Raw genomic sequence first — 25,184 nt, 5'->3', positions numbered from 1 at the left:
TGATTCAAATATCTTTTCCAGTACATATTATATGCAGAAGAACATCATAAAACTAATTTCCTGCATGATATTTATTAAATGCCTTGCTCATGTGACTCCGTGGATTAGTTCATTCGTGGATAATCCGTTCGTGCGCTCTGATAATTGGTTTGGAATTTGCAACCAAATACTGCCCAAACAGAGACAAATCGTAATAGGAATTCTGATACCAGTCTGTTGACACAATAATTATGTCATTTATGTTCAAGCAAATTTCAGTCATCCTTTATTCCTGAATAATTGAACTTTAATTACGAGCCTTTGTTGGATACAAACATTAACTGGAGTATGGTAAAACAAATTCAAAAATTTTCGATTGAACACGTGAGAGCAGGCTTTTTGGATGTTCCAAATGTGATCACTGACTCTAGATGAGGGATTGTTGTATTGATTTTATTCTAAGAAAATTATAGCTTGTCATCATGAGAGATGACAAAAAGTTCTGGAAAAAATATACAATATCAAAATTTCAAATCAACCTCCCACGTTGGGCTGAAATAACGCATAAGGCAATACTCACTGCCGAATGCACATTAATTTGATGACAGGTCATCATTCTATTCCTCAAAGTAATGGAATTTCATAATGAGTTTCTCATGTTTGTATGTTCAGTGAGGTTTCAACTCAATCATTACCATCATACTACCATCACATAAAGCAAGGGCAAAAGTGAATTTTGGCCACAAAAACGTTTCATGATCATACTTTACATTTGAATGGTGAGGTAGAAAAATGTTCAATTGTTATCGAAGTTTTTATATTCAGTATCATTGAGATTGGGAACATATGATGCTCTTGAGCTCTTCCCAGTCAATAATTATTGTTAAAGTGTATTTTTAAAATTGATATATGTAACTTCTCTGTTAAATTATAGATTAATGAAGTTCAATAGTTACTACCATTTTATTTTGCGTGTGCATGTCAGTAAGTGTTAGTTACTAGTTAAAAAGATTCCACACTTATTTTTTTGAGTTCGAATAAACTGGTATAGAAATGCACGCTTAAAGTTCTTCAATGAATTAGTCACACTTCATCAAGAATAGTTTCAGATCAATTCCTATTCAGATTAATTTGATATAATGTGATCATTATATATTATCTTCACACACATTGATTTGAATAGTAGACCCACTATTTGAGTTTCCAAGAATTAATTGATGAGTTTGGATCCTAATTTTAACATAAAACCAAGTCAACAATGGAATAATAAGTGAATTTATTTACTCTCTATCATTCTTTTATACAATTCACCCATAAGGCCTACATGTCTTAGCTAAATTGATTACTTAACATAATATTATTCAAAGTATATACAGATATTTAAGGAAGAAATCGCTTTTAATTAAAAACAATTTTTCTTCCTCTCAATTATTCCATGTTCCATGAATAACTTTAGAAGAAATATCATTTTCTGTGAAAACTATGGAGAATGGAACCAATGGAAAAATAACATTCATCTCTCTTTGTTTCAAATTTATTTATTCTATCTCAGTTATATAATTTTTGAGAAATTGAGGTTCTCTTTCACTAATCATATTGAAATCTATATGATAGACCAATTTTTTTTCAGTACAACTGAATTATAGAAATACATTACAGTTTCGCTTTTTAGAATATCATGATAATGCAGTACAGTATCAAGGATTAAAATGCTATAAAATGTTTCATTATCATAAATTATACTACCGTATATAGTAAATCTAGTATACAGACTATACAGCTATTACGATTAGGTACAGTTATTATTTTTCACATGCTATTTTATAATCGATTTCTTCAATGTATTCATATGGTGTCATTTATAAACGACTCTTCATGTCCTAAATCGCGTTAATATTTTTCCAGTTTCTATGTTTTTCCTTAATTCAGTAGCAATCATTTGCAATTCTCAGTTGCCTCAATGCACAGAAACACGTAGAAATATTGGTACAAGATTGGTCCACAGCAATCTCAACAAGAGAAAGGCGATGACCAGCTTCAGCGCTCGGTGCAGAAATTTGAATCTGTAACAGAGTTCATCATTTAAATGTTTATTGGTCATGATTAGTTCAGCTTTCCCCCTCTCTGTAAATAAGAGAATTTATAGTTAGTTTGTATTCGTATTACGAATACAAGGAAATGACTAACTAGTACCTACTACAGTAGTAACTATACCTGTATTACCTAGTACAAACAAACATAAATCGAGTTCAACCATAACGCATAAGCACGGTTAGTAATATTATATAGTTGAAGCTATTCGTCATTACTCACTATCCATATTGAGTCTGAGAGAGACTTATGCAAGAGGGCGCGATGATATCACGATTATCATCATACAAAATTGAAAAATATTTATGAATAACATACATAATTATATTCTTTGTAATGAATATAATCATACTCGAACTGCAGAGCTTTATAATTTCATACATATTTCTCTACAAATCTAGGTAATAGTTATACTTAGATGGATATGTATGGATTTTTTATTCCTGGATTGGGATCAATAATACATGAGCATTGATGAAAATAATGTAGTCAAGTCTTCACGATCTCCCAAGTATTGGAGGGCAACGCGTTTCTCGTACTCAACACATTATTGATCGAATGCACTCTCCAATCCATCTCTCATTTCAAGCGAATACACTTGTCGTGTGGTGAAACGATCATTCAAGTGCATTCCATCAACTTCTCACGATACTTGAAGCGAAAATACGGAGTTGAGATGGAAACTCAATTTAGATACTGGAGCATCAACGAAATTCTTCCAAACCCAACAATCATACACTCGTATCAATCATCTCCTGTTGAATATTTATTGATGTTCTTCGATGGTAATAGACTTCACATCACGATTCTTCAACTTGAAATTCTTGTTGGAACCTGTTTTTTATCGTGGATATTATGAGCCTGTAAATTAAGCTCTGTTACACCTATCTATCTGGAATCTCATATTGCATCATTTCGAATAGATACTGATAAAAAACATTAATAGAAAGTCTTAAATACAAATAAGTTTGGGACGAACAGTTCGTTCAAATAATTCAATTCATTTGTTGACAGAATGCGAGATAAAGCTCCCAATACTTTTTGTTATCTCATGATATCTCGAATCATATTGACTTTGTATCGCAACCTGAAGGAGAACGATGTCAAGGGCGTAGGAGGAAAATGATACGGTATTATTTTGTTTTACAATACTGTGAAGGCTTGAATTGAGCTTGTAAAACATGATATGGTGAGTACAATCGTTATAATATGCTTGAAAATGTTATGTTGAGGAAATTGGCATCGTTTGCAAGCATCTGCTATCTCTCTCTCCCAACTCGGTTTAGGGATCGATTTTCAATTGCGTTAATTTGTGGAGTTTTTGGTGCATTACGCTTTGGAAGTGAGTGATCAGAGAAAAGTAGTATACTATGTTGAAGAAGTTTATATTTAATTTTGGTCTTCGAAAATGAGATTTACTATAGCGAATGATATCCATCTTATTCGTTCTAAAAGAACAGAGGTTAGTTCAGATAGCTATTATTTATTATTTTCCAAATAAAATCGTCAAGTTCTGAGAAATATCTACTTCCCATTCATATTATGGCGATACAATAGAAGCCTATTGTATCAAGGAGGAGCCATCCATATAAGCTATAGATTATCCGCAAGCCAGAGAGTTGAAAAAATAATCACCTAATATGATAAATACCAGGAACTTGGAATTATGTATATTAACTCTCCACAATCTTTGAATGAATCGTTTATGAAAATTTAAAAATAAAAAAGGGATTATCCAAGGGATGTTGAGTCTTGGAATATTATAGAAATGTCTTATATCATTGACTCAGAGCTGACCAAGGAGACAGATCTACTTCAAATAGTAATTATTGAAGAATAACTACATAGTATGATGGAACTGTGAAACATGTATTGTTAAATAATTCATACAACTGGGAGGTTATAATAATATTCATTCGGTGGGAGCTTCATAATTTGTATAATCGTATGCTCTCAGAAAGAAGACGAGAATACAGCATTGATAGCAATTGGGAAGCCTCAAAGAACAAAATACTAACTAACAGATGTGCTGACATATTCTTCAAGAAAAGACAATGGAACTTCGACCAGAGATCACAAAAACGGCAGACATCATGAAGAATTTAAAGAAGAAGATGGAAACCAATGACCTGATGATTTTGAAAGCTGACAAAGGATGCACTACAGTAATAATGGATAAGGACGAATATCTAAGTAAGGTAAACCATTTCATTGCAGATAACAATTTTATTGAGATTAACTCCAATCCCACCACCAAAATCAATAGCTTGATTAGAGATAAGTTGAACACCACCACCAAATTATTTAACAAGAAAGAAACTAAGTATCTAACAGTTATGAATCCATATCCACCTAGACTTTTCGGTCAACCTAAATTACACAAAACTAATGTTCCTATAAGACCAGTGGTATCTTTTGTTAATTCCCCCTGCTCCAAATTAGCTCACAAACTGAATAGCACCTTTCGGTCATTAACAGGTTTTCAACCAAAGTTTAGTATTAGAAATTCATTGGAGTTGGTCAACAATATAAAGCATATTCCTGTTCTATCATCTTATAAACTTGTGTCATTTGATGTTACTAATTTATTCACTAACATTCCGGTGGGAGAAAGTCTTGAAAGAGCTGAGGAAATAATGAAAGCCTCTATAAATGATCATACACTCAGAGAAGAACTGATAGGATTGATGAAGTTATGCACTCAGCATAATTATTTCAAATTTAACAATAGATTTTTTGAACAAAGAGAGGGGTTGGCAATGGGGTCACCCCTCTCACCACTCCTAGCTGAATTATTTATGGATAAGTTAGAAAGTAGAATCATTGAAAATAGTCATTTCAAAGATAAAATTGTTTACTGGTTTTGATATGTTGATATTATTTGCTTATGGAAAGGAAGTAACAGACAACTAGACAATTTTCTTTCCTATCTGAATGGATTACATCAGAGTATAAAATTCACTGTAGAGGTAGAACAGGATTGTGTATTGAATTTTCTAGATTTAAGAATAGATCATAGCACTGGTTTTCACAAGTTTTCTATTTTCAGAAAACCAACCCATACTGATGTTATCATTCCTCTTCATTCTTGTCATCCTATTTCTCACAAACTTGCTGCTTTCAATAGCATGGTCTATAGAGCACTAACAATACCTATGAGCAATCATGATTTTGATATTGAGATCACTAAAATTAAACAGATAGCTGTCACAAATGGGTATGAAGAAAGTATGGTGGACAGATTATTGAGTAAAATTAATAGACAAATTTCAATCAATTCTAGCTTTGTAGGCTCAAACTGTGAGGAGAAGACTTGGATAACAATCCCATATTTAGGCCTTGTATCTGATAAGATAGGTAGGGAATTGAAGAGGAATGGATTTCATGTTGCTTTCAAGACCAAACCGATTTTAAATAGTCTATTTAGCTGGAGTAAAGACAAAATTGATATTTGGGATAAAAGCGGGGTGTACAAACTTAAATGTGATGATTGTAATGCTTGTTACGTGGGTCAGACTGGTAGAAGTTTCAAAAGTAGAATTAAAGAACACATCAGAGATTGGAATAAACAAAATGGGGAATCTAACTTTGCAGAACATTTGATAACAAATAATCACAAGTTCACAGTTAAGGAGAATGTTGAGTTTCTGCATGTTAATAACAAAGGCAGATCTTTGAATATTCTAGAGGCTTTAGAAATAACAAGAGTAATTAAGGAAAATCCCCAGTATAGTTTAAATGACCAGATTCATTTCAACCAGTACAACACTACGAATTTAGTTTTATCATAAACATGTAAGCATACATTAGTCAATAGTTTTTCCATTTACATATTTGTTTTATTATCGATTTCTTCAATGTATTCATATGGTGTCATTTATAAACGACTCTTCATGTCCTAAATCGCGTTAATATTTTTCCAGTTTCTATGTTTTTCCTTAATTCAGTAGCAATCATTTGCAATTCTCAGTTGCCTCAATGCACAGAAACACGTAGAAATATTGGTACAAGATTGGTCCACAGCAATCTCAACAAGAGAAAGGCGATGACCAGCTTCAGCGCTCGGTGCAGAAATTTGAATCTGTAACAGAGTTCATCATTTAAATGTTTATTGGTCATGATTAGTTCAGCTTTCCCCCTCTCTGTAAATAAGAGAATTTATAGTTAGTTTGTATTCGTATTACGAATACAAGGAAATGACTAACTAGTACCTACTACAGTAGTAACTATACCTGTATTACCTAGTACAAACAAACATAAATCGAGTTCAACCATAACGCATAAGCACGGTTAGTAATATTATATAGTTGAAGCTATTCGTCATTACTCACTATCCATATTGAGTCTGAGAGAGACTTATGCAAGAGGGCGCGATGATATCACGATTATCATCATACAAAATTGAAAAATATTTATGAATAACATACATAATTATATTCTTTGTAATGAATATAATCATACTCGAACTGCAGAGCTTTATAATTTCATACATATTTCTCTACAAATCTAGGTAATAGTTATACTTAGATGGATATGTATGGATTTTTTATTCCTGGATTGGGATCAATAATACATGAGCATTGATGAAAATAATGTAGTCAAGTCTTCACGATCTCCCAAGTATTGGAGGGCAACGCGTTTCTCGTACTCAACACATTATTGATCGAATGCACTCTCCAATCCATCTCTCATTTCAAGCGAATACACTTGTCGTGTGGTGAAACGATCATTCAAGTGCATTCCATCAACTTCTCACGATACTTGAAGCGAAAATACGGAGTTGAGATGGAAACTCAATTTAGATACTGGAGCATCAACGAAATTCTTCCAAACCCAACAATCATACACTCGTATCAATCATCTCCTGTTGAATATTTATTGATGTTCTTCGATGGTAATAGACTTCACATCACGATTCTTCAACTTGAAATTCTTGTTGGAACCTGTTTTTTATCGTGGATATTATGAGCCTGTAAATTAAGCTCTGTTACACCTATCTATCTGGAATCTCATATTGCATCATTTCGAATAGATACTGATAAAAAACATTAATAGAAAGTCTTAAATACAAATAAGTTTGGGACGAACAGTTCGTTCAAATAATTCAATTCATTTGTTGACAGAATGCGAGATAAAGCTCCCAATACTTTTTGTTATCTCATGATATCTCGAATCATATTGACTTTGTATCGCAACCTGAAGGAGAACGATGTCAAGGGCGTAGGAGGAAAATGATACGGTATTATTTTGTTTTACAATACTGTGAAGGCTTCAATTGAGCTTGTAAAACATGATATGGTGAGTACAATCGTTATAATATGCTTGAAAATGTTATGTTGAGGAAATTGGCATCGTTTGCAAGCATCTGCTATCTCTCTCTCCCAACTCGGTTTAGGGATCGATTTTCAATTGCGTCAATTTGTGGAGTTTTTGGTGCATTACGCTTTGGAAGTGAGTGATCAGAGAAAAGTAGTATACTATGTTGAAGAAGTTTATATTTAATTTTGGTCTTCGAAAATGAGATTTACTATAGCGAATGATATCCATCTTATTCGTTCTAAAAGAACAGAGGTTAGTTCAGATAGCTATTATTTATTATTTTCCAAATAAAATCGTCAAGTTCTGAGAAATATCTACTTCCCATTCATATTATGGCGATACAATAGAAGCCTATTGTATCAAGGAGGAGCCATCCATATAAGCTATAGATTATCCGCAAGCCAGAGAGTTGAAAAAATAATCACCTAATATGATAAATACCAGGAACTTGGAATTATGTATATTAACTCTCCACAATCTTTGAATGAATCGTTTATGAAAATTTAAAAATAAAAAAGGGATTATCCAAGGGATGTTGAGTCTTGGAATATTATAGAAATGTCTTATATCATTGACTCAGAGCTGACCAAGGAGACAGATCTACTTCAAATAGTAATTATTGAAGAATAACTACATAGTATGATGGAACTGTGAAACATGTATTGTTAAATAATTCATACAACTGGGAGGTTATAATAATATTCATTCGGTGGGAGCTTCATAATTTGTATAATCGTATGCTCTCAGAAAGAAGACGAGAATACAATATCAAGCAATCTAGTATGATACTGGAAGTATCATGCAAATAATAAGAACAAGTATCATTTTTCAAGTCCTGTAAGCTAAAGACACTAATCTTTTGGATGTGTTGAGACTCGATTTGATTTCTTCGGTTTCAAGATATCCCATGGGAGTGGAACCATTTCAAAGTCAACCTAATCCATGAAACAAACTTACTTTTTGTACTTGTTCATTGCCTGAGGTATCGTGGCAGGGTCTTCCTTCATCAGGTACTTTCTGACGCCCCTGACATAGTAGTGGAAGTACTCGTCCCAATCCAGGCTGGATAAATCGAATGGGAACATTTCCTTGTCCTGCGGAGAGAGAATCCGCCACAAACTCTGAACGTTGTCGTTGTGAAATGCGAAATCTCTCGTGGTGAAGTAGGACAACACCTCTGAGAACTTGTTGACTTTTTTGTAGATTCCCATCATTCTAGAAACACAAAAACAAAACTTTTCAAGGGCAGCCTTCAAACAGAAACACTTTCATCACTGAGAACATTCAATCAAGTATATAAGTTCATGAGTTCTCAATATATCAATATCTGCAAGCATACAAGTGCTCATGATTGGTCTATTATTTTCCATAGCCGTCTAATGATTCATGCTGATCATCTATGAGCAAGTACGAGTATAGCTTCACTACACACCTAAAGGTTCCTTGTTCAATTCGTAATCGTCACGATTTACATCTGACTATAGAGAGAGAATTCATTTCAGAGTGAACATTTACTTTCACCAGTAGCATTTATGCAAACTAATCATCCGTCTTTTCTACAAGAGCACTCATGATAGAGGAGTTATTTTTCTGTGATTCCATGTTGCATAAGGATCTTGAGACTATTTGGAGAACTATATCTATTGATTTCAACGATAATTGTCAAAGTTCAGCGACCATTTGGATTGACATATTCAATCAAGTTTGTTCTGCACTTCAACTTGGTCTATTAATGTTTAATAAAATGAGATAATAAATCAATCACCTGGCGTTGCATAGAGTACTGCACTAGTCGGGAAAGTTTTATCTTAGAAGATTCAAATTATCCTTTGATAAATGAAATGATGACTTTAGATGAAATAGACAATTTACATATAATACATAACAAACTTCTAATTTCCGTCAATAGTATCGCTAAAAATATACAAGTGAATTAGTTGGATGAAAATCGATGTTGTGGATTTTTTTCATAATTGAAAAACACAGTTTTATTTTTGTCACATCCACATTATTAGACTTTCTATTACACAGGACTGCAGTTTCGTGTTGAAGCCAACACATCTTCAGCTGTAGTGTTGGTTACACAACCAGTGTCGTGTAGAACCATTTACACCACCAGTGTAACCAACACTAGAGACGGTTTCCGAGCTCGTGATTCAGCTAAGTTTAAAAGGATTTTTTCAGCTAAGTTTTAAGGATTCAGCTAGACTTTAAACAGCTGGAGTCATAAAATTGGCTTTCCGGAACGGGGCTAGTCATAGTTTTTATGATATTCTTCTCTCATTTCTATAATAATGGAAACGTTTTTCGTTAACGAAATTAAACATTCCTAAATAATTTCTGACTCAGTTGTTTAAAGTCTAGAACTTTAGCTCGGAAACCGGCCCGTGTTGTGTAAGTGTTGTCACTGCAGCTGAATACCTGTTGGTTTCAACACGAAACTGGAGTCCTGTGTAAAAATCTAATAAATGTGGATGTGACCAGAGACCTTGAAGAGATATAGACCCACAATGCCTATGACTTTCCCAATGATAGCTCTTACTTGAAATTGAAGGCCGCCATTGGGGTATTTTAGCACGAGATATTATATCTATATTATTTGTAATATTATAGATTACAAAGGCATTGGTATATAATACTCTTATAGGTTGCCCCCTCAATGGCCGATATCAATTTCAAGTACGACACTAGCGCTGCATGTGAGTCTATGCATCTTTAAGGTCTTTGGTTGTGACATACATAAAACTGTGTTTTTACAATTATATTTGAATTATTATAGTTATTTTATTGTATTTTGAATCAACTCACCCAGCTTTCTTGCCAAAGACCATGGCAATGCCGTCCATGACAATGGCTGGCAGGAAGTGCAAGAAGAGAACGTAGAGATAGTGAATGAGGAAGTATTTGTTGAGAGTGAGGCAGAAGCACCATAAGGACTGGGTGGGGGGACACTCCTCGCCGTGTGTGACTGCCAGCTCGGAGAATTGCTTCCAGGTGATTGGTCGCTGCGTCGAGCTCACATAGTTGTAGACGGTTGGCTCCTCGTGAACTACTTCTTCCGCTGGTTCGTTCTCGTTTTGGTTCGAGTCTTCTATGGTTCTGTGGAAGAAAATTATAAGCTGTAGACATACAACTAAATAGTGTTGAGTTGTGTTTCCAGTTATGTTGTGCTATTTCTCCTGTAGACAACAACATAGCAGAAGATGAAACTTACAGTTGGTTTGGAGCCCGTCTATATCTTTGGATGCTTTCATCAACATCATCCTCTCATTGATCACGTATCATGATTATTTGGTAATAATTTTCAAAAAAAAACGTAATAAACTAATTCTAATATGATAGCATATTGATGCTAAATGCTGAATAAGTGATCTCATTTATAGCCCATACAAAGCTACTTTTGACTTAGAAGAATATGCGGCGCAGAGGAATGGAGGGAGATCAGCCAATTACAGTGATGAATAGTCATAGGTAGAAGCTCAGTTGCAAATTTGTCGATGAGACTTAGTCAACTCAGTGCTTCCAGAGAGGAAACTTCATATGTGTATCATGAGAACTTGAAGACTCACTATAAAAGAAATTGAGAACGCTGGCCGCTGTAGAACGGCAACATCGCCATCGCTGTATTCCTATTTTTCTCTGCTGCGCACATCCCTCCAAGTAAAAAGTAATTTTGTATGGACTATAATGCTCTTCTTAACTTCTTTCAAAAACGTCACCGATATAATAATAGTGACGGCAGTTTAAACATCAGAGACATTGTCTGTAATCAATAATTGTAGAGAACTCTGATTACCAATGTATTTACAGTTAAGAATCATATTTCATACGTAACTGGGATATAACCGGCTATTGAAATCAATTTATTTGATTGCCTGAGTGATGCAGACCACATGAGTACTAGATAATTATAATAAGCATTGTTTATATGAAGGATGATAATAGAAAAATACAGTGTAGGATGGGCTCCAAAATACCGAAAATGGATGAGCTATGTTACTTGGATTAACTTAGTAGGCCTCAAAAACTGGAATATCATTATTTGGTGGTGCACTACCATGTGAAAGAACTCTACATCATTTCGTGTACAAAAGTGGTGAGAGAAGTTGCGAAAAGCAATCGCATATGTGCTGGATGAGCGAGCAGAGCAACTTTTCACTTCTCTCGCAGGAAGTGAAAAAGATGAGTTGAGCAGAAAGTTGATACTGTCTTGGAAATGATGAAAGTTGGAGAAGCGAAAATGAATGGTTGACAGAAAAACAGCCACTGTGGCGGAGAAATATTGGGAGTGAATATTCATTCCCTTGGGAGGGCTCTTTAATGTCTCTTCACAACTTTTCCCACTTTTTCCTCCCAGATAAACATTGCAATGATCGAATCTCAAATGGATAGAAGGTCGGCCCCAATACTATATGGAAAGTTATCCATACTATATTAAAGAACGTATGATATAGGAAATTCACGAATGACGCATCATCACGTTGAACTACTGGACTGATTAACTTGAAATTTTGCATATAGATTCTTAATTGACCGAGGTTGAATTGTTATAGGCCTCTTTTCAAGATTCCATCACATCAAGTCATACAAAATGTAATCTTATTAAAAAACTATACAATCCACATGTTGATAACGTTCTATTCATTCATTCTCAATGAATAGAACCAATGTACCTAGAATACAAGTAGGCCTACAGAATAATGTATTCTACGTATATTAATTAGAACTATCTACTAGGTGGCCAACCAACTACTTACTTTGTGGCTCCATCCATCTATTCGATTTTCAAAATTTCGGATAGTTTTTCGTATTCTGGTCTATAGTGCTTGCTATAATAATCAAATGTAGTTTTCAGTTGATTTATGCTAGTTTTCTCTAACTATGAAATGAAAAAGATGCGTCTTTTAGAAAGTTTATATTTTCTAAATATTTTCTTGGTCTTATATTATAAATAAGACTAATAGAGAACTGATGAAGCCTCAGCGCAACTCCAGTGATCCTGAATAATGAACTGGAATATTCGATTCTCAATTATACTACCTATGTTCCTATTTATTTCAGCATAAATTTTTCATTTTTCGAGAAGCATAACGAAATATTAAAAGAAGTTTCTAGCATTGTTTTGAAAAAGCTTGTACATACAATTCACTTATAGGCCTACTCTTTAAGAATATATTCTCTCCTACTAGAAAATGGTGCATTTTGATTTGAAACTGAGTAAATGTTATGATTGGTTGAGTGATGTTGGGTTTGATTCTTCAAACTATAATTTGCTCTCTTTCCAAGCATCATTGACTTTGTATCTTGTTGTGTAAAGTCCGAAGTTTATTTCCCACAAAGGAGACGTTGATTTTCAAATTTATCTATTTCGCACTCATGAATACATATGCATAAATCAAACAAAGCTCAACATGACAGCACAATCCAACCAAAATGTAATAATAATAAACGGTAAGTGAAAGAAGATAAGAAAAAGTAAAAAAGGATTCCTTTAGTAAGTAAAAAGTAAAAAAGATAAAAGAGTGGCCTCAATTTCACACAACTCCTCAGTATCAAAGATCAAGCCGATGCTATTACTCTAATAACTGATGCTACAAGGAAATGGTTACAAAGGGAAATATTAAATTATCTAAAATATAATAAAAGTAAGACTTGTTGACTAGTGAAAGAAAGACTAATGATGGAAGACTTGTAGATGTTGTTTTTAACTCAATCATAAATCCATCCTGAATAAGGAAATTCCTTGTTGAATTTTGCAAGTTTTGAGTGGAAAATAGGTAAGAGCTTCATCACTTCAAATATAAGTTGCTCTTGATAATTGGCCTGATTGTTCTCAGTAGTTGCGTTATCAAACTGATGCCCTCTCAGAGCAGAGGCATGTTTCTTATTAATTCCAAATAGGTCTACATGGTATGAGGTACAGTAGCTTCAAAGATTCTTATGAAGTTTCCTGACACAAACTTTGGAATTTCATTTTTCATTCTGCAATAAAAAGTAATCAAAAAAATGTACTTGTGGTTCCTGAAGATAAGAGTGGGGCCTCAATTTCACACAACTCCTCAGTATCAAAGATCAAGCCGATACTATTACTCTAGTACAGAGGATCTCTTGAAAAACTTTACAGAACGTCTTGTGAAAGTGATAGAGGCATACAAGCATACAAACTTTATTCTCACTACTGTTCCATATAGATACGATCTTCGAGAGAATTCGATAGAAAACATCAGAATCAATCGTATCAATAGAGTCATCAGAAATATACCTAAGTTCTATCAAGGGGGATCTGTGAAGATTGTTAGTGTTTGGGCATATGAAAGATCACTACATACAGGTCATGGCTTGCACCTTAACAAAAGAGGAAAACGTAGATTAGCATGGGATATTTATAAAAAGGTAGTTGAGAAGTCATTTGGAAAAGTATTCAGGAAGCATGAAAGAGAACTGAGACCCGAAATACTAGTGGAAAATGGATGCAACCCAAGACGGAGACGAAGATTCTTCACAGGCCATGGTATGCATTTGAATATACTTGGGAAAAAATACGTGAGTGATAGGATTGTAGAGTGTGTGAATGATCATTTCACATACTTGAGTTCATTTCCTCCTATTACTCCCCAACATGGTTCTTTTTTAGAAGAGTAGAGGAGCGAAGGTCTGATTCGATTACTACGCCTGTATGCACACAAACTGTGACTGATGTTGCCATTTCGACAAGTGATTCATATAAGATTCCAGTTTATAACCGTAACAATCTCAAAGGTGGTGCTGATAGAAATATTTCTATTAATAAATTGAAATTATCTATTCTTCATATTAATATACAATCCATCAGAAATAAATTGAGTATGATAGAAGCTGAACTTGTAAACAAACCAGTGGATGTTTTATGTATGTGTGAACACTGGTGTGTGAGAGATGAAATAGATTGTTATGTGCCATCTAATTACGTGCTTGCTAGTTTCTATTGTAGAGAGCCACCACAGTCACACGGGGGATCGTCCATATATGTTAAGAAAGATAACATTTTTGAAGTTATCGACGTAGCCAATCTTTGCACTGATTTTCTATGTGAGGCTTCAGCCATCAAGCTTATTGAGAATTCTATTATTGTAATAAATGTATACAGGACTCCGAACTCTGATGTAAAGACTTTCTTTGTGTATCTTGAAAATCTGTTGGAATATATTCTCACAAAATGTTGTAAATCTATTATATTGGCAGGAGATTTTAATGTAAATATCTTGGATGTTAACAGTTTGGCTTGTAATGATTTTTTAAATCTTCTTAGGTCTTTTAATGTTTATTGTGCGAATAAGTTGCCCACTAGGGGGCAAGCTTGCCTAGATAATATTATCACTGATATTCAACCTGATTTATGTAAAGTATCATTGCTGGTGAAGGAAGATTGTCAGATCATGCAGGGGTGTGGCTGGAGATTTCTGTACAAGATTCTAAGACTGGGAATGTACGAAACAAGACTGTAACCAAACGATTAATAACTGATGATAGATTATTAGAACTTAAGAATAGATTTTTGAATGTTAACTGGTCTCAGAACTGTTACAATGAAAATTTGAATGTAGCTTTTGAAAATTTTATGAATGTAATATTGAATCATTTTAATATATGTTGTCCTGTAATTACTTATGTTGAAAGTGCTAAGAAAAAATCTTGTAACAAGTGGTACACACCTCAAATAGCAAATATGAGAAATTGGCTGATTATTTTGTATAATAGATGGAAGTATAGTCATGACATTGAAGATAGGCAAAACTTCTTGAAATTTAAAAGAGATTATAGGAAAGCCATTACAAACTCTAAAATTAAGACCAATGATGACTGTATTACTAGAGCAAAAAATTTGTGTAAAGCGGCATGGAATATTATAAAAACTGAGTCAGCAACTTCTGGATATAAACAGCAAGAGCCACCTATATCAGCAGATGTTTTAAACAATTATTTTATAAATGTATCATGTGCTATTAATGCTAGTAACGTACCTTCTGAGAATCATTCAATTTTGTTAAATAAATTTAAAATGCCTTTGAACTTAGAAAATAATAATTTCAAATGGAAAAAAGTGGAACCAAAGCTGGTTCTTGACATTGTAAAAAATCTAAGCACTTCATCAGCAGGTGATATTTATGGCCTGAGCAATGTCGTTGTCAAAGGTTTCATAGAAGGTATACTGACACCTCTTACATTTCTGATTAATTCAGTTCTTATGGGTGGAAAATTTCCAGATTGCTTAAAGCTCAGTAAGGTAACTCCGGTTTACAAGAAAGGTGATAAAACGCAGCCTAATAGTTACAGACCAATAGCTTTAGTTCCTATAATAGGTAAGATTATTGAAGCCTGTATGTTTGTTCAATTGTACGACTATTTTAATTCCAATGACTTACTCTATGAACATCAATATGGTTACCGACCGAAACATTCTACCATAACAGCCGTTGAGACTGTTGTTAATAGGATATTAGAAGCATTTGAGAATAAGTTAATTGCAGGTGTGTGTCTAATAGATTTACAAAAAGCATTCGACTGCATATCACACACGATTCTAGAGAATAAATTACGCCACTATGGTATCTTGGGCAGTGAGCTAAATGTAATCATGTCTTATCTGCAGAATAGGAGACAAGTTGTAATTATAAACAGTAAGAAGTCAGAAGTTGTAAAGGTGATAGCAGGAGTACCTCAAGGGTCGATATTGGGCCCATTCCTATTTCTAATATTCATGAATGACTTTCATTGTAGTGTATCATCTAATAATTGTCTACCAATACTGTATGCAGACGACACATCATTGATGTGCTCTCAAAAAAGACAGGAAGACGTTACAGCAAGGTTGATAGAGAGTATCCAATTGTCTACGGCCTGGTTTGAATCTAATAGATTAGCAATTAATAATGATAAGACTGAGAATATATATTTTTCATTGGCGAACAATGTTTGTGAGAATAGATCAGTCAAATTGTTAGGTTTATATTTAGATAATAAGTTAACATGGAAAGAGCAAGTGGAGTTTGTATGCAGGAAAATTTCAAGAGTAGTCTATCTTATAAGGAAGTTAAAATATTGCGTAGGTACTCAAACACTACTGATGACCTATTTTGGCCTGTTCCACTCACTCATCAGTTATGGAGTTATGCTGTGGGGGAACAGCAGCAATGCAGGAAGGGTGTTAATACTACAGAAAAAAGTCATCAGAATTATTGCTAACCTGCAGCAAAGAGATTCCTGTAGAGAGAGTTTTATTAAATTCGGTATAATGACTGTGACTTCATTGTATATTTACTACAATCTAATCCAGGTGAGAAACAATTTGGGAAATTATCTTCAAAATAGTGATAACCATAATTACAATACCAGACAAAACGGTGACCTTCTCACACCCTATGTAAGATTGTCTAGAACTCATAGGAGTCATATGTATCAGAGGCATGTAATGTTTAATAAAATCCCCATAGCAATAAGAAATTTGCAAGAAAAAAGCTTTAAATTAGTGGTAAAGAATTGGCTGAAAAAGAATCCATTTTATAACTTAAGAGAATTTCTAGACTGTGATATTAGTAGTATTGCTAGACTGTGAGCTATAATTAGTTTTCATGTTATATATTATATTGTAATATGTATTTCAAATTTATATTTTGACGAAGCCTATTGCATTGATGTTTATATGTTTAATGGCAAATAAAATTCTTATTCTTAAATTCATCAAAAGCCCTCTAATGATTTCTTTTCAGTGAGATTCTCTGCAAACTATCAGCATTCATTGAATGGGATTTTGGAAAACATTGAGTATATTCACAGGAAAACTTTAATAGTTTGATGTGAATTACGGTGTTTTTTTTTTGTTTTTTTTAATAGTATCACAGCTATCACTGGAAATGAATGAATTTTTCAGAGTAATGGAAAAGTGCTTGAGACTTAGTGGCAAGTGCCTGAATCACAACTGAATGAGAGCTGGATATGCTTTTCTTATTAAAGAAAGATGCGACTTCATATACGATTCTAAGAAATCTATTTCTATTGGAAGATTCCAATACAATTGTAAGATTGAAGATTTCTTACCAATGGCAGGTCTGAAAATGCTCACTGGTAGTCCTTTGCTCAGTGTTCTGACAACTTCCTCAGCCACTGCTTTTGTGTAGACGTAAGTGTTTGGCCTCTTGTCCAGGATTCTATAAAATTCGCGAATAGAATTGGAATAATCATGAATAAACATTATCACAATATTTTCAATTTTCCATATGAAGTCAATCGGCTATAACTAATCAGTATTCTCAATATTGAATAGAACTGAATAGAATTTCGGGATGGTAACGTTTTTTTCCCTAGAGATTTCTAAGGAGAGAAATTTTCTATTTCAACGAGTTATTTTCATCACATGTTTTTTTTTTCAAATGTAAGCTTTCCTCGTTTGGATAAAAATTCAAATAAATTTGTCACCTTCTTTGTAAATAAGTGGCTTCCAAACATGACTAAATAGCTCATTACTCCAAACTTGTTGCTTGTGACAACCCGAGCTGTGAGCTTATCATTTGGAGCTTCTGAATTCACACTGAAGAGACAACAAACTATTGTATCAAGGAAAAGTGGAAGTAGGTCTGCAAGAGGAAACGTGACGAGTCCTAGAGAGAGAGAGTAAGAGGAGTAATAGAAACTCAGACATGGAGAATGTTGAGAGAGAGAAGGAAAAGCAGAGTGAGGTGACCAGGTACTTTTGAACAGTTTAGAGACGTTTTCCTCATATTTCTCGGGGATTTGTAGAGAGCGTTTTGAGAAACGAAAAAATGGGACAGCTTCGCTTGTCATTGTTTGCATCTGACATGTTTATCTTTCTCGAATTCCATCTTCAAGACGTTATCATCCATTTTTCTCTCTGGAAACAATTTAAAGTTACTATGCAAGTTTTCGAGAACGATTTACGATAAACATTTCCGGTAACATTTGTTATTGAAGCAGTGGGCTATTCTGCAAACTTGTATTCCATGCTAAAGTGAAAAATGTGTCTTTTATTTCCACTTGAATGCAGTTGTGAGACTTGTCTCACAACCTTGACTAAACTTTTCGTTTATTGAACTTAAATTCAAACTTTTCCTACGTGAATTGTTCACGAAACTTACCATCAAATATACTGGTATCTTGAATCATTTATTTCATTGTGATGTGATTGATCTAAATTTCTTAAATGATTTGATTTAAGAGATGCTTCCTACTGATATTAGTAAAGATAGTTCGAAATTGTATGTAGGCCTATTAGATTGTGAACCTCACACACGCTGGGCCTAGTGACGTTTTTTCTTCTATTCATTTATGTAAGAGAACAAAACAAATTATTATTGTAGAGAGATTTTTGATAAGATCATGAAATATTGTTTTTCTGTTATTATAGGATTCTTTTGGTTGAAGGATATTTATTTCATTCAATTTAAAAAGTTAGATACATGCCCTTGAAAGTAAAATCCCAGTATTCAAATGCTATCTACTAGTTTATATATCCACTACCCATCATATTTTATATTTGACATTGGTTCAACTTAGTAAGCTCTTAGCGGCCGACAACCGACTCAATAATTTGGTTTGATAAGTGGAGAGATTCGCTATTCTCTACTGGAAGAGAATGTTTTTGATAACCGGGAAGACCCACTGTTTACTGTACGCGATAGCCTCCCAAAATCTCTGTCCAGGAGTTTCGTATGGAAATTTCATGATGATCGTGTCGGTGCACTATGGTGCACTATGAATAACTGATCAACCGTCAACAATGGTTTTGTACTCTTTCTAGTTTCACCCGCGGAACTTTAGTCTCAGTCATCCTAGTCTCACTGAGTGAAAAAGAGTACAAACGTTCTCTTTTTAGTCTCTCTGAAAGTAATCCTTGTATGCGTGAGCTTCAGTTCCCAGAATGGAAAAATTCTGAACGCAGTGTGTGATAAAAAGTTGATGCATCGTTTGTATTCACGACTGATGATGGAAGATATTCAAATGAACGTGAAGTAGGGGAATCAGGCCGAGCGGATTATGTTTTATTCACGAGTGTTTTTCTTCCAGTGCTATTTATAATTTTTCCCCTAGAATTTTGCAAGGATTGACGAAAATCTAATATAAAATGGCATTCAACGTTCCAGACCATCATGAACATGACACTTCGCAATCGCAAATAATAATTATACCGCTTACCATCTTGCACAGATTTTTTGGTGTACCGAATCCATAAACTTTGGATTGTAAACATAGCTAGTACACCAAGATATGTGAAGTATCTTCTATTTTATTTTTCATAATATCCTAATTAAATCTATCTAGAGAATTATTAAACGTTATTTTTTCAGTCTTATAGTGAAAAAAATAATCCCTTTGCCCGGCACTCGATAAATGGTAATGCGTCCACGATATTTGTTAGGCGGTTTTATACAGCATGTCTTAGGACCAACGAAGAGCAATTTTCACGCAGTGCATCCTCACAATAAATGGGGTAGAATACAAATGGAACAAGGTGAGAGACAGAAGATATAATGAGAGGACGGGGGTGATAGTGGGTTAGAGAGAGAGTGTGTGTGTGTGTGTGAGGAGTTGTAGAGAAGAGGCCTACACCAAATATTCAGAGCTTGCTATTTCTATTAATTTTATCACTTCAATAAATTTAACGTCTTCGCTCTTCAACCTACACATAGCTGTGGTAATTTTCTCCAATCTATAACCAATAAAAATTCAGATTTACAAATGAAACTTAAGTTTAGATATGTGTCCCCGTATAGTCTACTCACATTGGTGTGATTTCATTCAGGAATTTTCCCTCGATACTTTGCGTCAACTGAATGAGTTTCTGGTGAGTTGTTGGTGGCTCGTAGATTTCTTCTCTAATCTCATCCAATTGACAATTCGAAAACGCAGTTGATACATGTACAAGCGCCTGCAAAACAAATTTAAATCCTCAATAAGTCATGACAATTTTTTACTGTTAATTCAATGATATTATCAGAATAGACTGGTGTTAATTATTGATCAATATGTGACAAAACTGTGATAAAAGCTGGAAGTTATGATTGATTTGTGGCTAAACAATACTTTGTTGAGTTTTTGTGAAGATCGATGTTTTTTTAACAAAACAATCATTTGAACAAGGTTATCCGGCGAATGAGATAATCAGCAATGGGTATTTCCATTCATAAGCAGTCTAATGTTAGTCACATGATACATGTCCCACAGTCCGTAGTTTTTTTACCTCCAAACGGATAATAGCTAGCCATGATTGGAGGCTAATCAATTCTATTGCAATTCAATCTTAGAAAACAGCATAAAGTGGCGTGGAACGGAGGTGTGGTTACTTATCAAGGACTGAAGAATAAAATGAACAAGACTGCTCTTTTGAACTTCACATTTTAATTGCACCTTAAATAATCATATATCTAGAGGTTTACAGATCAATAATTTTTCCGGAGATAATAGGATAAATAATGATACTGCTTCATATTCGAAACTATCTAGAATAGAAAGAGTTACTATTAGATGGTTGAGATTTATGCTTTAACAGTGCTCCAGGTAAGTTTTGCAGTAAATTGGATAATTTTTGATGGGTGATTGCTAGATTGGGCCCAAATTGTTCTTGGGACATCTCATTCAACCACTAGAATTACTGGTTTTGTCACGAATATTTTTACTTTTTCTTACTCGAATTATTATTGTCTTTCAACTTGTATTCCAATTATGTTATAAGCTCTTATAAATTGGATTTACTTTGAACAATTCCTTCATATCCTACTAAGATAAATCCTCAATTTCCGCTTATAAGTAGAAAGTAAGCTTTTGATTTGAAGTCTCAATAAAGCTATCATATAACCTTTCAACACTTTGAGGGATCATCTTGACTCTACTGAATTAACATTTTCATCTATATCAATTAATAGTTCCACATTTATATATGTTCACTGTGTGTGATTTGAACTCAATATTTATAAATAATGATGAATGCGAGTTCAAAGTTTGATTTGATCTTCCAACTCTTCTGATTTTACCCAAACTTACACCGTTCAATAATATTGTCCATTTCAAACTGTGTGCTATAACCCCCAATCCTTGTTCCACATCTGATGATTTTTGTTGATTGGTATTATTTCTTATCTATTAATTTTGATCTTCCCTGATCCTGAGTGGGCTGGTCATGTAGCTCTCCACCACTTCCATTTATTACAACTTAGTTCTATTTGCTACTTGAACCTACGACCATGAAAAGCTGAAAAATCAATAGAAACTTGTTATCCAATAGTACTGTAACTAACTATTCTATTTGTCTATTTTTATGTCGGCATTGTATCTATTGTCTATGAATAAATAGATGTCCATGTTCTATTTGTCTCTATTCAAATAATTGAATCGGTAATAATATTACAAACTATAAGGTGAACACCCAGATGTTGAATATCTTCATAAGGTTTTATTTGAAATTGTGGTTTTATTTTATTTTCATTTCAAATATTACGTTTAAAGGTGGAGGATTTTAAGTCCAAGATTCCAATGTTTATCAGGGTTTCAATCTGGTAATTGAACTTGTGAATAATTTATTGATAACTGAGAAAATAAAGTAAAGAAATTGTTTTAGTCGCAATCTGGATTATCATGTGATCGCAATAATAATTATTTATATTTTTGCTCCGTTTCTGTATATACTATCTCTATGAACTATTCATGTAGCCTAGTGTCCGATCTCTCATTATATTTTGGTCCAGCAGGTAACCCGTGCTTCGCAAGGGTCTAATTAAGAACTTACAAACTGAAAACGTGACCTACTGAAATCTTGAATAGTTTAGAATAGCCCATAACCATCCTTGTTAAATTAAGAATCCAGATGCAAAACTCCAAGTTAATCAGTCTTAACTACTGAACTGATTAAGTTGAAATGTTTTTGCTATTCCGTACATGTGTAAGCCGATTCTTTCCTTTATCATATTCTGGATGAACTGCACCTACCTTGAGGTGCCTCATGTTTCTGGCCAGATCGAACAGCTCCTTAGTCCCGGCCACATTGATGGCAACGGCGGTCGGCAGCTGCTCGTCGAATCGCACCGTTGCCGCTGCGTGGAACACGATGTTCACCGAATCTTCTAGAAGTTTGCGGTGTTCGTTGGAGATTCCCAAACGTGGCTGGGCGACATCTCCCGGTATTCCGGTCACTTTCAGACGTGCTTTCGCGTTCAGTTTGTGGAAAATCTGCAACAGGAAAACATAAATCTGTTGCGTGCCACAAATAATTGAATCGGTAATAATATTACAAACTGTAAGGTGAATACCCAGATGTTGAATATCTTCATAAGGTTCTATTTGAAATTGAGGGTTTTTTTTTCATTTCAAATATTACGTTATAAGGTGGAGGACTTTAAGTCCGAGATTCTAATGTTTATCAGGGTTTCAATCTGGTAATTAAACTTGTGACTGAGAAAATAGAGCAAAGAATTGTTTTAGTCGCAATTTGGATTATTGATCGCAATAATAATTATTCATATTTTTTGTACCGTTTCTGTATGTACTCAATGGCTATAACATGCAATTTAATATGTTGGTAATAGTAACTACATTACACAGTAATCAGCGATAACGCCTTCAAACAATAAAATACCCGTTAATTCCAGAGGTAACATCTGACAAGACAGAGGCTGCAATTTTACTCCAAATAATGCTCGTTTAAAGAGAAGCCATTACAAAGTACATTCAGATCTGGTTGAAATGTGATATCCCTTGTAAGAATATAATTTTGGATATTCCTCAAAATCATGGAATGAAAGGAAATTGATAGGTCTCGAGCAAGCAGCTGTATCGTTATCACCAGATACGATGTCAACAAACACTAGATAAGATAATAACGACTCTCAAGGCTATGGTTCTGAACAGCCAAATGAAAATAAAAGTATTATTGATATTTATTTAATAATATAAAATGTATAATATTTTGAGGCTAGGCTCTTTGGTACTTACTAGTCGGCGACCTAAGTAATCGGTCGAGCCGTATAATTTGAGAATTAGCCAGACACCTTGTGGCAAATTTAGTTGCATATAAATAGCATTCGCTTAAACTATGATCAGAGGGTTAGTAAACAAGCATGCCAGTTCAATGTTAAAGAAAAAGCGTTTTATGAAACACAGAAATGTTTATTATATCAAATGAGCATGAACAAAATGTAAAAAACAAATAAAAAGATGAAGGAAATGGGATGTAACTTTATTCAGCGCATGGATACACTTGTAGTTTTTAGGATACGCCAATCACAGTGCAGTATTTGACCAGCGGCAAAAGCGAATTAATTCAAAAATACATGTATTTATTTTATAAATGGTGAGAAATTGTAGTCTATGTAGAATGCAGATTTATGTAACAAATATAAATTAAGTATTTAAGACTAAAATATTCACTCATTGGATGGTAATATAACAGTTTCGTATGGACTATTTGACAACTTCGAATTATGTCATTGTGTAGTAGTTAAATCCACCAATGAGAGTGGATATTTAAATTTTATGTAAATTGAAAAGTCGGAAGTGTGGTTGTAAAAGAATAGGGTAGATCCAAGCCCACTTGCTTGCCAGAGGTCACCGGGGACAGCCACCAATTTAGAGGGCACAAGACTAGATCCCTTTTTAAATAATTGTATGTTTTAAAAATCTAAAGTTGAATAATTAAAAATTATTTTATAAGACTTAGTGAAGTTGTAATATAACATGAGTCATTAAATTTGAATAATCCCATTGGAGAAGACAACAGCAGCCCACCAGAAAGGCCGAGGACATGCAAAACGAATCCGGATCACCATCATAATTGTGAAAAATCGACACATGAGTTCATTTGCAAAGATTATTGAGAGGGCCCTCAGTGCTTCGAAATAATCACGATCAAATAAAGCTAGCTCATCGAAGGGTTATTTAAAAATTGAAAATAATATAAAAACTTGCGCAAGTCTTGAAATGTGAAGGGAATATTTTTAAGAAACATTTATGAAATTAACTATTAAATATGCACAGATGGAATATTCATTAATATTTGATTTATCAAATTTATATATGCTCACTCATTTATCTTTTTATCAGTAATTTATTAGATCTTTTACAAAGCTCATGTTCATGAGATAAATTGATTTATCCGATTCCCACCAGAGGCCGAACCAAAGCCCTGATATTTATATTTTTATATTTATATTTTCACATTTATTTGGAAATAAGATTTATAAGTTTTATTCGACAAGCAACAGCAAGTTGACAACTGAGCTGTATAATTTGAAAGCAGATATATACTGATTAAAGAAGCACATGGTATTAATATTGATGCTAAGAAGCAAAGTCAATCCTTAGTGAGCAGTCTGTGATATTTTTCAATATATATTTATTCTCATATTATTTTTTATATTTTGTTGCTCTATATTCTTTTATTTATTGCTTGTTGATATTTCATGTTTGTTGAATGGTGTACCCTTTATTTATTATCCTATCTCCATGCATGACCAATCTTGTTAAAGTCTATTTTATTATCATAATTGACCTATCATTAAAATTATAAACCAACTGTATTCTTCACCGAATAAGTTGGATAAATCAGCGATATACAGCATTGATTAATAAATCTTTGGAAATAATATGTTCCCGAGATTTATTTAAATTATCCAGGACCATCACATCCAATTTGAAAAAACTCAAAGGTCATAGTATTAAGTTGCAGCAGCAATACAAATTAATATAATTCATAAGGTATTCTGATAGAGTGTTGCCTTTGATTCCGCTCAGTATAATTTTACATTGCTGACCAC

The 25,184-nt window shown here is 33.8% G+C and overlaps 1 protein-coding gene across 1 annotated transcript in view; it reads right to left on the bottom strand.

The window, feature by feature from the left end:
• Positions 1-5,990: 5,990 nt before the first annotated feature.
• The window catches only part of LOC111045567 (fatty acyl-CoA reductase wat), a 45,119-nt gene continuing 25,925 nt past the window's right edge, over positions 5,991-25,184 (bottom strand). Inside the window, exons 3-8 of the mRNA XM_039435102.1 lie at positions 22,363-22,602; positions 20,163-20,308; positions 17,357-17,573; positions 10,198-10,559; positions 8,347-8,604; positions 5,991-6,151 (exon numbers count right to left, since the gene is read on the bottom strand). Coding sequence (XP_039291036.1) covers positions 6,046-6,151; positions 8,347-8,604; positions 10,198-10,559; positions 17,357-17,573; positions 20,163-20,308; positions 22,363-22,602 — 1,329 coding nt within the window. The 3' untranslated portion in view covers positions 5,991-6,045. The remainder of the gene's footprint in view (positions 6,152-8,346; positions 8,605-10,197; positions 10,560-17,356; positions 17,574-20,162; positions 20,309-22,362; positions 22,603-25,184) is intronic.

This window comes from Nilaparvata lugens, chromosome 8 (genome assembly GCF_014356525.2).
Source record: "Nilaparvata lugens isolate BPH chromosome 8, ASM1435652v1, whole genome shotgun sequence".
In the NCBI taxonomy this organism is placed as follows: Eukaryota; Metazoa; Arthropoda; class Insecta; order Hemiptera; family Delphacidae; genus Nilaparvata; species Nilaparvata lugens.
The sequence above is the reverse complement of the archived record's forward strand: the minus strand, read 5'-3'. Positions and strand labels throughout refer to the sequence as shown.